Below are 16553 nucleotides of genomic sequence, written 5' to 3'. Positions count from 1 at the left end.
ACCACTTGAGCCACGGTGCACTTCTGGCCTTTTCTGTTTATGTGGTACTGATTAATGGAACCCAGGGCTTCATGCATGCTAGCCAAGCACTCTTACCACTAAGCCACATTCCCAGCCCAAGTTTATGTTTAAAAAAATTTTTTTTGCCAGTCCTGGGGCTTGAACTCAGACTGAGCACTGTCCCTGGCTTCTTTTTGCTCAAGGCTAGCACTCTACCACTTGAGCCACAGCGCCACTTCTCGCGTTTTCTGTTTATGTAGTGCTGAGGAATCGAACCCAGGGTTTCATGTATGCGAGGTAGGTACTCTACCACTAGGCCATATTCCCAGCCTTCAGGTTTATGTTTTTAAAGGTAGTTGAAAGAAGAAAACACAACCCATATACTCTATGTTACATGCAAAACATAAAATACTAGTCAGTTTTTTTTTTTTGTGCTATTGAGGTTTGAAATTAGGCTCCTGTTCTAGCTACTCAGGTGCTCTACCAACAGAAATGTGCTCCCAGTCCTTTTTGATTTTGGTGTTCTTTTGAATAGAGTATTGCTTTTAGCTAGGGCTGGCCTGGATTGTAATCTTTGGCTTTGAGTTAACAATCGTACTTCCAAGAATTCAAGTCAGTGAATCAATTACAGTTGTCCATTATTAGCCTTTTAACCAAAATAACTCTAAATGCAATAGAATTTGCACAGTTAATATTATAATTTCCATTTTAATTTTAAATTTAGCTGGGTGCCAGTGGCTCATGCCTGTAGCTCCTTAGAAGACTGAGATCTGAGGATCGTGGTTCAAAGCCAGCTTGGGCAGAAAAGTCCCCTTGAGACTCTTTTTTTTTCCCCCCATGAGACTCTTATCTCCAATTAACCCTCAAAGGCCAGAAGTAGAGCTGAGGGACAGTGCCCAGGCCCTGAGTTCAGGCCCTATGACTGACCAAAAGAAAAATTAAATAGTAAGGCATACTGATACTCAGCCTTTGTAAAGTGATTCATCATAAAATGTTTTTATGTCCTATATCCTCATTTAATTCATTAATTTTCTCTACATAGAGATGAAGAATCTAACAGCATCAAAATTTCTTAGGTATGAGGTAAAAATACTTTTAACAAAAAATATAAATTTTGGATTGGGAATGTGGCTTAGTGGTAGAGAGCTTGCTTAGCATGCGTGAAACCCTGGGTTTGATTCCTCAGTACCACATAAACAGAAAAAGCTGGAAGTACACTGTACTCAGTGGTAGAGTGCTAGTTTCTTTTTTGCTCAAGGCTAACATCATACCACTTGAGCCACAGTGCCACTTCCGGCTTTTTCTATTTTTTTATATGTTGCTGAGAAATCAAATCCAAGGCTTCATGCATGCAAGGCAAGCACTCTACCACCTAAGCCATATTCCCAGCCCCTTCCTGAGACTCATATACAATTAACTACCAAACAAAGCCAGAAGTAGAGCTGTGGTTCAAGTGGTAGAGCACTAACTAGCCTTGAGCAAAACAGCTCAGGGACAGCGTCCAGGCCCTGACTTATACCCCATCCTCCCACCCCCCAAAAAAGGAAGTATTATAAGAGAATGTTACCTCCTTAGTAGAAGGTCTTACCTGTAGTGAAAGAATTGCTTAATAAACTAAAGCTTAAGAAGAGCAAAAATGAGGCATCTACTAGGCATGCTGTTGGCTGTTGTAACAGGAAAACTAACCTTATACTTGAAGGGAGAATATTATGTTATGTAAGGTCATAATTTACCTTGTTCAAACACTCCTTCTTGGACAATATTTTCAACTTGTTCTGCCTTGTTCTGTCCTGTTCACAAACCTATTTTCTTTATAGATTAAGGAACTACAGTTAGCGAACACTTCTTCGCTAACAAGGTACTGAAGAAAATACAGATGTTACAAAACAAGACTAACAAAAATATAAATGGATTCCTGTTTTTAGAGTAGCATTTTCAGGTGTTAGAATTGACAAATGGAAGACACACTTTCCTTGCATAAGGATGATTTTTCTAGAATGAAAAATATTAAAAGTTTTGCTATTTTATCTTCTATACAATTCCAAACTTGATCTTGGAATTCACTGTATGCAAGAAGAGACCACTGTGTGCACAATCGGTGTTGAGAAGAGCCACAGAAAGCAAGAATATAGGGAAAAGAGCATATCCCCTAAGGGATGATGTGATCTCAATATTCTGAACTATCTTCTGCTTGTTTGAGAGGAGATCCTCCAGTATGCCAACACTAGATCATCACATTTTATGCCAAATCTATGCTTTCCCCCTTCTTTAAAACTGAAGAGGATGAAAGGTCACCCCAGATATTACTGCACCAGCACTCTGGTCTCCAGTACCCATGCCATTTAGAACAAACAAGAGCTTTTTCACTGTGTACTCTTCCTATAGGGGGCAGTATCCCCTATTCTGACAACATCCAGCTAGGCTGGGCTCTAGTATCAGAGTGGTGACTAGTTGGGGCTGGGAATATGGCCTAGTGGCAGAGTGGTGGCCTTGTGACTAGTAGCCCGACTGTAAGGGAATGCTGGGGAGCTGGACTAGATGTTCATAGAGTATCTTCTTGTATAACATCCTTTTTTGCCTAGTACCTATGTATCTAGCCCACAGCCAGGGATACCCTCACATGGAAAACTTGTTTCCATTGGCAGATACCCTCATACCTGATCCTAACATATTTTAACCAACCATTTGTTCTTCCCACTGTTCCCAAGGAAAACCTGGGTTGGAGTAAACCCTAGTGACTCAAGTGCAGGTGCAATTTCAATATCCCACCACAGTAGGAAATAAGTTCAAAGTCTTGTTAATTACACATATGAGGCAAGGAATGTGCCATGAAGAGTCAGGCCAGTGGGTGGGGGTGGATGAAGAAAAAGAAATGGAAAGCATTGCAACTATGAGTATGTATGTAGGAGAGTAGGTCTTATAAGTTTAAGGGCAAAAGAACTACAAGGAAAAGACATTTTTAAAAATATACCAGCCTTCTTATGTTCCTACGTAAGCTTTGAACTCAAGCAATCTTCCTGCTTCAGACTCCCAAGTAGTTGGGACATTATGTACCACTGCACCTTTCTTAACCCAGTCTTCTGGGCAGGAGAGCCTCTAAGTTCTTACCCTAGCCACAAGTTTGAGCTGTTTGTATATGTTGTTATATTTCTTTGTTTAAGTATAATTTTATTGTTACAGAGAAGTTACCTTTTCCCAAATCAGGTAATGAACACATTTCTTTCTTTTTTTTTTTTTTCCAAATTTGTATTATCAAACTGATGTACAGAGAGGTTACAGTTTCATATGTTAGGCATTGGATACATTTCTTGTACTGTTTGTTACCTTGTCCCTCATACCCCCCTCCCCCTCCCCCTTACCCTTTCTCCCCCTGAGGTGTTCAGTTCACTTACACCAGTTTTCAAGTATTGCTATTGTAGTCTTTTTTTACCCTGTGTCTCTCAATTTTGGTATTCCCTTTCAATTTTCTAGATCCAATACCAGTATACATGGTTTCCAATATACTCAGATAAGATTACAGAGATAGTGTAGGTACAACCACAGGAAGGTGATACAAGAACATCATCAATAGTAGAAGCTACAGATACACATGGGACGTTGAAAGTAGTTACAACTGATATAACAATTGTCTCCATAACATGGAGTTCATTTCACTTAGCATCGTCTTAGGTGTTCATAAGGGTATAGCTATTGGGCCTTGTGACGCTCTGCTATGAGTTGCCTAAACCTGTACTAATTATTCCCAGTAAGGGAGACCATAGAGTCCATGTTTCTTTGGGTCTGGCTCACTTCACTTAGTATAATTTTTTCCAAGTCCTTCCATTTCCTTACAAATGGGACAATGTCATTCTTTCTGATAGAGGCATAAAATTCCATTGTGTATATGTACCACATTTTCCTGATCCATTCGTCTACTGAGGGGCATCTGGGTTGGTTCCAGATTTTCGCTATGACAAATTGTGCTGCGATGAACATTGTTGTGCTGGTGGCATTACTGTGATTTTGTTTGTGGTCTTTTGGATAGATACCCAAAAGTGGGGCTGCTGGGTCATAGGGGAGTTCTATATTTAGCCTTCTGAGGAATCTCCATACTGCTTGCCAGAGTGGCTGAACCAGTTTACATTCCCACCAACAATGAAGTAGGGTTCCCTTTTGGCCACATCCCCTCCAACAATTGTTATTGTTAGTTTTCTTTCTTTTTTTTTTTTTGGCCAGTCCTGGGCCTTGGACTCAGGGCCTGAGCACTGTCCCTGGCTTCTTCCCGCTCAAGGCTAGCACTCTGCCACTTGAGCCACAGCGCCGCTTCTGGCCGTTTTCTGTATATGTGGTGCTGGGGAATCGAACCTAGGGCCTCGTGTATCCGAGGCAGGCACTCTTGCCACTAGGCTATATCCCCAGCCCGTTAGTTTTCTTGATATATGACATTCTTACTGGGGTGAGATGGAATCTCAATGTTGTTGTTGTTTTGTTTTGTTTTTTTGGCCAGTCCTGGGCCTTGGACTCAGGGCCTGAGCACTGTCCCTGGCTTCTTCCCGCTCAAGGCTAGCACTCTGCCACTTGAGCCACAGCGCCGCTTCTGGCCGTTTTCTGTATATGTGGTGCTGGGGAATCAAACCTAGGGCCTCGTGTATCCGAGGCAGGCACTCTTGCCACTAGGCTATATCCCCAGCCCCTCAATGTTGTTTTGATTTGCATTTCTTTTATGGCCAGTGATGTAGAGCATTTTTTCATATGTCTCCTGGCCATTCTCATTTCCTCATCAGAGAAGTCTCTTTGTAAGTCTTTAGCCCACTTGATGAGTGGGCTATTGATGAGCACATTTCTTTTTGGACAGTGTCATTCCTTCTTTCACTTTCCCTCAATTTCCCCCTCTTGTTCCTGCCAACAAGTTGGTAATCTATTTTGAATACTGAAGCAGCAACCTTTAATGCATCCTTCTGTTACTCCCTTACTTTTAGATCTCTCTGTATGCCCTTTTTCAGAACTTTGCTCAATTATCTCCTTCTTAACAAGGGCTATACCAACATTTTATTTATTTATTTGTTTTTTTTGTTGTTGTTTATTGCCAGTCCTAGGGCTTGAACTCAAGGCCTGGCCACTGTCCCTGAGCTTCTTTTGCTTAAGGCTAGCACTCTACCATTTGAGTCACAGCACCACTTCCAGCTTTTTCTCTCTATGTTGTACTGAGGAATTGAGTCCAGGGCTTCATGCATTCAAGGCAAACACTCTACCACTGAGCCACATTCCCAGCCCCAACATTCTATTTAATATAGCAATTTCCAATTGACCTTTACACTTCCAATGACCCGTACTTTCCCCTTTTTTGTGTGTGATATGTGTCTATCTGTATCACCTTCCAATATTTCTTCTAATCTACCATTTACTCACTATGTTTACTGCTTACCCATTTTCATTTACAGAGTATAAACTTGAAGTCAGAAATCTTTCTTTTTGCCAGTCTTAGGGCTTGAACTCAGAGCCTGAGAACTGTCCCTGGCTTCTTTTTGCTCAAGGTTAGCCCTCTGCCAACTTGATCCACAGCACCACTTCAGGCCTTTTCTATATATGTGGTGCTGGGGAATTGAACCTAAGGCTTTATGTATACGAGGTGAGCACTCTTGCCACTAGGCCACATTCCCAGCCCCCTTATTTTGTTTCATTGATATATATATATTCAAGTGTCTAGGATGGTGCCTGAGAACAAGTAAAGTGTAATGAATGAACCTTAGGGCCAATTAGCTATTGAAGCAATTCTCCTATCAAGTCCTACTTACTTTATATATAATAGTATTTCCTTAAGTAAAAATAAGCATTGACAGAACCACAGGTGTCTTAACTGTAACCCCCCCCCCTTTTTTTTTTTGCCAGTCCTGGGGCTTGAACTCAGGGCCTGGGCACTGTCCCTAAGCTTCTTTTGCTCAAGGTTAGCACTCTACCACTTGAGCCACAGTGTCACTCCTGGCTTTTTCTGTTTATGTGGTGCTGAGGAATTGAACCCAGGACTTCATGCATGCTAGGCAAGCACTCTACCTCTAAGCCACACTCCCAGCCACCCCCCCCCCATGTGTGTTTTCTTCTGTCAATACTGTCAATTTTGTTTAATTTGAGCAGGAGCACTATCACCTGAGCCATGCTTGCAAGCCCATTTTTATTTAATTAAATAGACAAAAATGATATCTCGGGCTGGGAATATGGCCTAGTGGTAAAGTGCTCCCCTTGTATACATGAAACCCTGGGTTCGATTCCTCAGCACCACATAAACAGAAAAAGCCGGAAGTGGCACTGTGGTCCAAGTGGTAGAGTGCTAGCCTTGAGCAAAAAGAAGCCAGGGACAGTGCTCAGGCCCTGAGTTCACGTCCCAGGTCTGGCAAGAAACAAAACAAAAAAACAAAAATGATATCTCATAATTTTAATACATATATGTTTATGTAGAAATATGGTTGAATTTTTCCCATGTTAATTTGGTAACTGGTTAAATCCACCCATTAAAACTGAGGTATTTCTCATTTATTTCCTGAGAATATTATATTTAATCTATTATGTATATTCTTTATAGTGTGTGTGTGTGCGTGTGTGTGTGTGTGTGTGTGTGTGTGTGTGTGTTGTGCTAGGTATTAAATCCAGGGCTTGGAGAATGTTAGACATACAGCTATCACTGACCTACATCTTTAGTTCCAATTATATACATTTGATGATATTATCTATCACTGTTTACTCACTTCTTTCTGTTTTTTTATTTTGTTTTTTTTTTTGCCAGTCCTGGGGCTTGAACTCAGGGCCTGAGCACTGTCCTTGGCTTCTTTTTGCTCAAGGCTAGCACTCTACCACTTGAGCCATAGCGCCACTTCCGGCCTTTTCTATATATGTGGTGCTGAGGAATCGAACCCAGGGCTTCATGTATACAAGGTGAGCACTTTACCACTAGGCCATATTCCCAGCCCTACTCACTTCTTTCTGTGTGTCTTTTTTTTTTTTTTTTTCGAGTGCTGGTACTGAGGCTTAAACTCAGGGCTTGGGTACTGTCCCATAACTTTTTTGCTCAGAGCTGTCATTCTAACACTTGAACCACAGCTCCATTTATGGCTTTTTGCTGGGTAATTGGAGATAGGAGTCTCATGTGCTTTTTCTGCCTGAACTGGCATCAAACTGTGATCCTCAGTCTTCTGAGTAGCTAGGAATATAAGAGTGATCCACCAGTACCTAGCTTGCCTATGTTTTTAACTACTATATACTATGCTGCATATCATTCTATTTATAGCTAAAATTCTATTCAGATACATATTAATAATATGGAATTAATATGGGTATATTATATAGGTAATACACATAGTTAACGTTTCTTGAGAAATAGATAATAAGCATACATATATTTCTTTAGGGTTTAGAGGTATCTCATTATGGTTTACAAGGTAAATATTATTATTGCTTTCATTATATTGATGACAAAATTAAGGGTCACAGAGGCTATGTAATTTGACCAAGGTTACACAGCCTAATGTAATGTTATATGTTTTCCTTAGTGTACAGTCTTGTGATATATGTTTAAATATATAGCTCTAGAGATGGGTGGGAGTTTGATAAATGTTTTAATGATAGTATCTAAAAATTATCCTTACCTCTACTAAGCATAGTACAATACTAAATGACCTATAAGACAAGAACTTTTAGATGTTTTATTTTTTTGTGACAGTTTTTCTAGCTTATTACTTCACTTTTAAAATTGAATCATGTCACTATTCTTGATTTTTAGCTAACTATATTATTGGCCTTTAGTGGTAAAGATTTATATAATGTTATTTTATGAGATATATGGGAATCATTGCTGCTCTTGAACTTAGGGAATTTTTTTTTCATCAGTTGTGGGGCTTGAACTCAGGGCCTAGGCGCTGCTCCTGAGCCTTTTGTGCTCAAGACTAATGCTCTACAGCTTGAGCCACAGCACTTCTAGCTTTTTCTGAATCGTTTCATGAACTTTCTCTGCCTAGGTTGGCTTTAAAATGTAATCATCAGATCTCAGCCTCCTGAATAGCTAGGATTACAGGTGTGAGCCACCAGTGGTAGCACTTCGATTATATTTGTAGAATATATTTTTCACTAGCCTGTTCATCTTTGCTAAGTGTGGCATTTCAGTTTTATTTGTCATATGAGATAAACTATTCTTTTCTTTCCTTTTTTATTCTTTTTCTTTCTTTTGTGTGTCACGCATGATACCAGGACTTGAAATGAGAACCTGGAGACATGGACCAGTGACATAGGTTATTTCATTTCATTTTTTGTTTTTATAATGTGCTTGAGTTGTTATAAAAAATAGCTTATTCTAAAAGTTTTCTTTAGGATATTTATCATGTCCTCTTTGAATATTTATGTTAGTTGTAAACCATTTATTTTCTGGAGATATTAGAATACTCGAGGAAAATTTTTTTTAAAAACTTATGTCTTCATGTCTCTCTTTAGGATATTGAATAGATGTTTTACTGATAGAGCCAAAAAAAAAAAAAAGAGAGAGAGAGAAAGAAAACAGAAAGCGTTCTGATGAGCAGAGTATCATGCAAAATTCTCCTCTATAAGCTATCAATATCATTTGAAAAATAGTTTTAACCGTTTTTATGAAACAGGGAAGCTATTAAAAACTGCTAATAAAAACTAGGTGCTTATTTCTGTGCTAATACTAATTACTGATAATGCATGCTTATGTTTGTCACTCATTACATGGCACTGTACCAATCAGTGGATGACTGAGACTCCGGCACTTACACATGTAAATTAACCATTAGGTTTTTTTTTCTTTTTACTTAAGTGAGTCATAATGGAAAGCAACTCTAGGTCATAAAAAATCTCTCCTCTTTAATGCTAATGAAATGTCTCTACTCTCTATTAGCAGACTACCCTTATTGGTAATCTGTAGCCTTCTCTTTTGTTCTTGGTGGTAATGAAATGCTGGGTGCTAAAAAATGCCAGCTCTCCAAGAATGTGGGGCCAATTGTCTTCTGTTCACTTACACTGTAAAATTACTGTTCCCCAGCAAAGCTGAACTAGTCGGGGGGACAAGATCAAAAGAGTATACATTGGCACCCGGCTGCTACAAGTGACTCCTGCTTTATTAATTAGTCATAGCTTCTCCAAGTTAATTCTCTCTGATAGGGCAAAAACATTCCGTGGTATAAAAGCAGCAAAGTATAACTCAGCCACAAGCCCTACTCTTTGCTTCCTCCAGTTTTCAGTTTAAACCTCTGTATTGTGTTAAAAGCTAAATGTCTCTTCTCTTCTCTGAATCTGAGGACACAAACGCTATTTTTAATTTTTTGAAAGATATAAGCATTATAGGTAAATGACTTTTTTTTTCTTAAATAGAGTAAGCTGTACTTTAAAAGTAAATGTATTATGACTTTAGATTGGATTTTAAATTTAATTTAAAAGTGCAGTCGCTACTAAAATTTGTACGCTTGTTCTGTTCCCTCATCAGAAATGCCACTGGTGTTTGAGCATTTGAAAAGGAACTTCTTTGTGAGTGTTTTTGCGGAAGCAAAATTTGACAATGATCCTAAGCTCCAAATTAAATAATATCTACACCACTTTCCTTTTCATAATTTTAATTACCACCTTAGAAGTCCCTGAAGTCTTCAATTTTAAGGATCTTCAGTCATTTTTAAAAGTTAATTTGCTTTCAAGTTATGGCCTAAGATGGAAAAACAAAACATGTACATCCTTGTTTCCTGGTTTTGTTTTGTTCTGGTAGCAAAGAGATCACTAAATGTTTGAGTCAGATATCACCTGTAAAGAGAAAGGTAACTTAGATCTATTCAATGCAGGTTAATTATTAGTTATGTTGTAACTGCTTAGTTGGTAACTTTCAGTATTTTGATCAAATTGAAAGAATTCCACTAGTTTCTACGTTTCATAAAAAGGGTTTTAAAATAATAATGTGGTATGTTTAACTAGTATTATATAAAACAAGTTTTATTTGAGATTATTTGAAAGGTATTATCAAAGAAAGAGCAAAACATTTTTTTTTTTTGCACTGGGAATATAAAAAAACTCATGTTATATGCTTAGAATCACCTGTAGTGATTGTAAACAGACTATGTATTTTTTTTCTTTCTTTTTTCTTTTATTTATTTTTTTAATTAAATTTTATTGACAAGGTGATGTACAGAGGGGGTACAGTTACATAATAAGGTAGTGAGTACATTTCTGGTCATATTTGTTACACCCTCCCTCATTTTTCTTACCCTTCCCTATTTCAGGTAAGCATATATACAATATCCAGTCAGACTATGTATTTTAATATTCTTGTTTTCCAATTATTTTTGGTCTCCTCTGTTTTTTGGGGGGAGGGACAAATGGCAGTAGGCAGAGTGAGTTGGTCATGTTCTAATTAATTAGACTAATGTTTCGGACACTTATCTATGCTTTCCACCTGTAGTTCTATAGAAGAAGTTAACATAAAACCATTCCACATTTGCTTTTAAAGGTAATTTCCATTTTGGGCTCTATTTCTTTTCAAATTTTATAAGCTTTTCTAAGAAGTTATCATTAAGTTTACATTGCAGTTATGAATTTTTTAAATAAAGTAATTTTAGAAAAGATCAATAGTTACATTTCCTTAACCTAACTTAGACTGAATAGTTTTATGTTCATTATACTAGTTTTGTCAGAAGCCCCCTTTAAAAAAAAAAGCATTGTATTAGCTGTTCTCGTGAAGGCGTTTTTCCCCCTTTTCTTTCCAAAGGAGTATTTGTGTTTGCGAAGGTTAGCAGAGGCTGGCTGTGCTGGAAGTGACTGCAGTGCCTTTTGATTATTCATGGACAGTAATAGAAGGCACTTACAAAGAACAATGAAATCGCTTATTTTTGTGATGGGCCATCTGTTGAATTGTTTTGTGCAACAATTGCACAATAGTATCTATGTCATATCATTCTATTTTCAACAGCAGCTGATTATGTCTCACTGGCTACTTGTCCTTATTTCTAAAGTCCTATGACCATTTAAAGTCACCTTTCCAGGGACCTTTGCCAGAAAGGTATTAGAAATTGTAAACAGCCTATATATTTTAATATTCTTATTTTTTTTTTATTATTTTTGTCTCCTTTATTTTTTGGGGGGAGGGGCAAATGGCAGTAGGCAGAGTGAGTTGGTCATGTTCTAATTAATTAGACTTGCTTAATGTTTAGGACAATTATCTATGCTTTCCACCTGTGGTTCTATAAAAGACGTTAACATAAAACCATTTGATAATTTGCCTAGAAATGATAGGCTTGCAAAGAAGAAGAGTCAAGTTTAAAGGACTGTTACATGGTCTTTCATGCTTTTAATTATCTACTTTCTTCTTCATGATGATAATTAGACTTTCTCTTGGAATTCATGTCCATCTTTCAAAAAAGATGAACCATTAGCAAATTTGTTAGAGCAGAAGTGAAATTAAAATAAAACAAATATGTTGTTGTCCCTAGGTCACTGACATTGCTGATGCCATGATTCTGAAACAGCTTTTTGAAAATCTGTTCAAAAATGGGGTCGTCGTTGTGGCAACATCCAACAGACCACCGGAAGGTAAAAACAAACATTGTGCTAGTCTCACCCAATTAGGTGGAAACTAACAAGCTTTTAAAAATCCATAATTTTGTGCTAATTTTATTGTGTTAATAAATCTGATGACCTTGCTTATCATTAGTTTTAGAACTGGCTTAGTTTGAAAAATTAGTCTGTATTATATTTGAAAAATGTTTATATTTAAGCAAGAAAAATCCAGCTTATCTCCCATGTTGAATGTACTTTTTCCCCTGACCATTGCTTGTATGCATAGTTTCTTATACTTAACTGAATTTATCATTTCTGAGTTCTTGTGGCTTATTAGGAAAGTACTTAATAAATTAAGATACAAGTGATATTTAGACAAATGTAATGAGTTTCAAATCTTGTTTCTTTCAGTATATTATTGTGGTCAGTAAAAGGTATAAGGAACTAAAAGATGATATTTTATAAGAGACTTAATGTTAACATCTTTTTGCCTAGAATGTTCATCCCCCAGATATCTGCATGTCAGAAGCTGCTCTGTTAGGGAAGCCTAGACCTACTTGAGTTTAAAACTCAACACTGTTTTCTGATGTTTCCTCGTATTCTCTCTTTTTTTTTCCCCCTATAGAGCTTACAGACCAGCTGTCATTCATTTTTTCATTATATTTTTGGTTTATTGTCTGTCCCCTTCTAGGATGCAAAAAATCATGAGTGCAGCAATCTTTACCAGTGCCCACAATACAAGTAGATGGATTTCAGTAAATAGTCTTAGAATAAACATAGAATATATGCATGTTTTAAAAGGATTTCAAGGCCTTGAATTAAATCCCCAGGACCACAAAATGAAGGAAGGAAGTTGAAGGAAGGAAGGAAGGAAGGGAAGGGGGAAGGGGTGGGGGAAGGAGAAAGGGAAGGGAAGGGAAGGGAAGGGAAGGGAAGGGAAGGGAAGGGAAGGGAAGGGAAGGGAAGGGAAGGGAAAGGATCTCTGACTGCAGTGTGAGGAGTGTGAGAATGGAAACTACAAGGTTGGGATAAAGGAGACCAGAAGACTTGCAAAACTACTGAGAGAAGATAATGGAGCAGCCAAGTGATGAGACTGGTCAGATTCTGGATATATTTTTCGGACAGACTGAAGGGGACTTAGTGATGGAATGGATATGGGGAATGAAAAGGAGGCATTAGAAGGGTCAGTTCCCATCCTGAGATGGGAAGGCTGAAGAAAAAGGAGATCTAGGTAGGGAATTGGAAGTGGGATTTTCTATGAAGATAAGTGCTTCTAAGAAGGCTTTTTTTTTTTTTTTAAGATTCAGACTGGAAATATAAATTTGGAAATTATCAGTCCTGAAAGAGGTTAATGAAAGCAGGTGGTGGCATAGGAGGACAGCACAGAGAATGTAAGTGAGGAAAAGAAGTGGTACCAAAAGGATGGGAAACCACCTTTGTTATAAATGCTGCTACAAGGTTAAAATGTGGTTGAGAGATGATCACTATAATTGCTAACATGGAATTTCTTAGTGAGCCTGAAAAGAGCAATGTGCTAGGGAGGTTTTTTGTTTGTTTGTTTTTAATAGACTATGTCACATCTGATGACTAACACATCAGTACCTTGTTGTGGAGCTGCTGTCATAGTTGGCATATCTTCACGTAGTTGATTTTGTTCTCTTTTAATGTTACTTAATACTTGAGATGTACTAGCATTTGCCCGGGCACACGTGCACGCACACGTGTGTGTGTGTGTGTGTGTGTGTGTGTGTGTGTGTGTGTGTGTGTGTGTGTGTGTGCTAGCCCTGGGGCTTGAACTCAGGGTCTTGATGCTATCTCTGAGCTTTTTGGCTCAAGGCTAGTGCTTTACCACTTCCAGCTTTTTGTGGTTAACTGGAGATAAGTGTCTCATGGACTTTCCTGTCTTGGCTCATGGACTTTCCTGTCTTGGCTGTATTGGAACCTTGATCCTCAGATCTCAGCCTCCTGAGTAGCTAGGATTACAGGCGTGAGCTTTTTTAAAGGGTGGATCTCACCACATATCCCCAGTTGTACTTGAACTCATATTTTCCTACCTCAGCCTCTTGAGAACTGAGATTATCTATGTATTCTCATGCCAGTAGGCAGTGAGCTTCTTCTTTTTTTTCTCTCAAGGCTAGCACTCTGCCACTTGAGCCACAGCACCACTTCTGACCATTTCCTGTATATGTGGTGCTGGGGAATCGAACCCAGGACCTCATGTGTACGAGGCAAGCACTCTTGCCACTAGGCCATATCCCCAGCAGTGAGCTTCTTAATAGTAGTTTGTCCAAGTGGAAGTGAGGCTTGATTTTACTGTTGCTAACATGTTAATAAATTTCATTAGTGTTGCCTTTAGACATTCAGAGATAAAGCTATGCTTGTAAATGGAATGGGCTAGAATACTCTTAGAAACCTCTTAGCAAAGACTGCTAAAAGAAAAAAAATGTGCTATTGTAATGTGGTATATTGAGGAAGGACAATCACAAGGATAGGTTAAAGGACATTTTGGAGCTCATAACTTTGTAGGAATGAAAAAAGTACTTGTTTACCAAGCAAACATGCAAAAATTGAGCTGGACAGCTATTTTTGAGATCAGAAATTTAACATGCAGAATTGCAAAAGTGAATATTAGTTGTCTAAGAGAATGCCTTTTCTATAAAAGCTGTAGAATTACAATTTAAGAATTCCTTGAGATGATGGTTTTACATTCTGGTTCCCGTGTTGGTTATGTGTTAAAACTCAAGGAACCAAAACCACCACCTCCCAAAAAGTTAAAACAGTTCAGTGGCAAAGTACTTGCCTAGCAAGTGCAACATCCTGGGTTGATCCCCAGTACAAAAAAAGAAAAGACAACAAGAACAAAAAACAAAAAAACAATTCCACAAGTAAATTTTTTTTTGCTGGTCCTGGAGCTTAGACTCAGGGCCTGAGCACTGTCCCTGGCTTCTTTTTGCTCAAGGCTAGCACTCTACCTCTTGAGCCACAGTACCACTTCTGGCTTTTTCTGTTTATGTGGTGCTGAGGAATCAAACCTAGTGCTTCATGCATGCTAGACAAGCACTCTACTGCTAAGCCACATTCCTAGCCCTCCATAAGTAAATTTTTAAAAATTTATTTATTTCTTTATTGTCCAAGTGATGTACAGAGGGGTTATAATTTCATACGCAAGGCAGTGCGTACATTTCTTATCCAACTTGTTACCTCCTCCCTAATTATTCTCTCGCTTTCCCCCCTCCCTGCTTCCCTCTCCCCACCCACAAATAAAATTTTTGTTGTTGTTTTTGTTGTTGGTGGTGGTCATGAGGCTTAAATTCTGGGCCTGGTCTCTGTCCCTGAGCTCTACTACCCAAGGCTACAAGTAAATTAACACACACACACACACACACACACACACACACACACACACACACACACACAGAGAAAACCTAAATAGCCTCACTTATGTTTCTCCTTGTTGGTCTTCATCAATCTGTGGCCCAGTTAGAAACTATTCCCCTTTCCAACAGTCATCATGTATCTAACATTTTCCTTAGGTCATATATATATATATATATATATATATTTTTTTTTTTTTTTGCCAGTCCTGGGCCTTGGACTCAGGGCCTGAGCACTGTCCCCAGTGTCTTTTTGCTCAAGGCTAGCACTCTACCTCTTGAGCCACAGCGCCACTTCTGGCCTTTTCTATATATGTGGTGCTGAGGAATCCAACCCAGGGCTTCACTGATAGGCCATATTCCCAGCCCATGTCATAACTTTTGACCTAGGGCCCCAGATTCCTTCTTTCTCTCTTTCTTTATTTCTTTCTGTCTCTCTTTTTCTTTTCTTTCTCTCTCCTTCCTTCCTTTCTTTCTTTTTATTTTAAATAGAAATTATTCTCAAACGACTGTACAAGCTGAGGGAAGAAGTTTCTTGGCAGAGGGGTGAGGCAGAACTGAGTGACTGAGAAAGGAGCTGGAGAGGTGGTCAGCGTGGCTGAAGAGTGAGGGGAAGCAGGATGCAGGGAGATACAGCAGAACTCTGGGGGAGATTCCTGGGGATTTTATTCCTTGTTCCCTTTTGATTAAAAAAAGGAGGGTGAACTCAAGGTCTCCTGCTTGTTAAATAAGCACTCTGCCACTTGAGCCTTATGTCCCTATACCCTTTTGATTTAGTTAGATAAGATAAGAGTTTCTGGAGCTAAGAGTCTGATTTATTACCTGGGCTGGCTTCAAATCTTGATCCTTAGATCTTAGCTTCCTCAGTAGCTAGGACTATCGTCATGAGTCACTAGCTCCAGGCAGTAAATTATTATTTTTAACATAAAATGATGATTTAGGGCTGGGAATATGGCCTAGTGGCAAGAGTACTTGCCTCGTATACATGAAGCCCTGGGTTTGATTCCTCAGCACCACATATATAGAAAAGGCCAGAAGTGGCTCTGTGGCTCAAGTGGCAGAGTGCTAGCATTGAGCAAAAATAAGAAAGAAACCAGGGACAGGGCTTAGGCCCTGAGTTCAAGCCCCAGGACTGGCAAAAAAAAAAAGATGATTTAAGCCAGACACTGGTAGCTAATCCTAGCTGCTCAAGAAGCTGAGATCTGAGGATTGCAAAGCCAACCCGGGCAGGGAAGTCCATGAGACTCTTATCTCCAATTAAGCACTCCCTCCCCCCAAAAAGCTGGAAGTGGAGCTCGGACTCAAGTGGTAGAGCACTAGTGTTGAGCAGTGCCCAGGCACTGAATTCAAGCCCCAAACTTTAAAATGTGAATATTTAATAAATATGTATTAGGTGGACTTTGACTGGCTCATGCCTATAATCCTAGTTACTCAGGAGGCTAATAGCTGAGAACTGTGGTTCCAAGCCTTCCAGGGCAGGAAAGTCCTAAGACTCTCATCTCCAAAGCTGGAAGCTGAGCTGTGGCTCAAGTGGTAGAATACTAGCCTTGAGTAGAAAAGCTTAAAAACTGTGGTGAGTTCCCAAATTCAAGACCCAGGACTGGAGAACACACATACACACACAATAAAAAAGAAAAGAAAAAATACTTATTCATTTTAATT

At 38.9% G+C, this 16553-nt stretch overlaps 1 protein-coding gene across 1 annotated transcript in view; it reads left to right on the top strand.

Annotated features, from left to right (window-relative positions):
• Positions 1-16553, top strand: part of Afg1l (AFG1 like ATPase) — a 151792-nt gene that overhangs the window by 40362 nt on the left and 94877 nt on the right. The window contains exon 6 of the mRNA XM_048353731.1: positions 11451-11550. Within this exon, the coding sequence (XP_048209688.1) occupies positions 11451-11550 (100 nt within the window). The remainder of the gene's footprint in view (positions 1-11450; positions 11551-16553) is intronic.

This window comes from Perognathus longimembris, chromosome 9, assembly GCF_023159225.1.
Source record: "Perognathus longimembris pacificus isolate PPM17 chromosome 9, ASM2315922v1, whole genome shotgun sequence".
NCBI classification, from domain to species: Eukaryota; Metazoa; Chordata; class Mammalia; order Rodentia; family Heteromyidae; genus Perognathus; species Perognathus longimembris.
The sequence above is the reverse complement of the archived record's forward strand: the minus strand, read 5'-3'. Positions and strand labels throughout refer to the sequence as shown.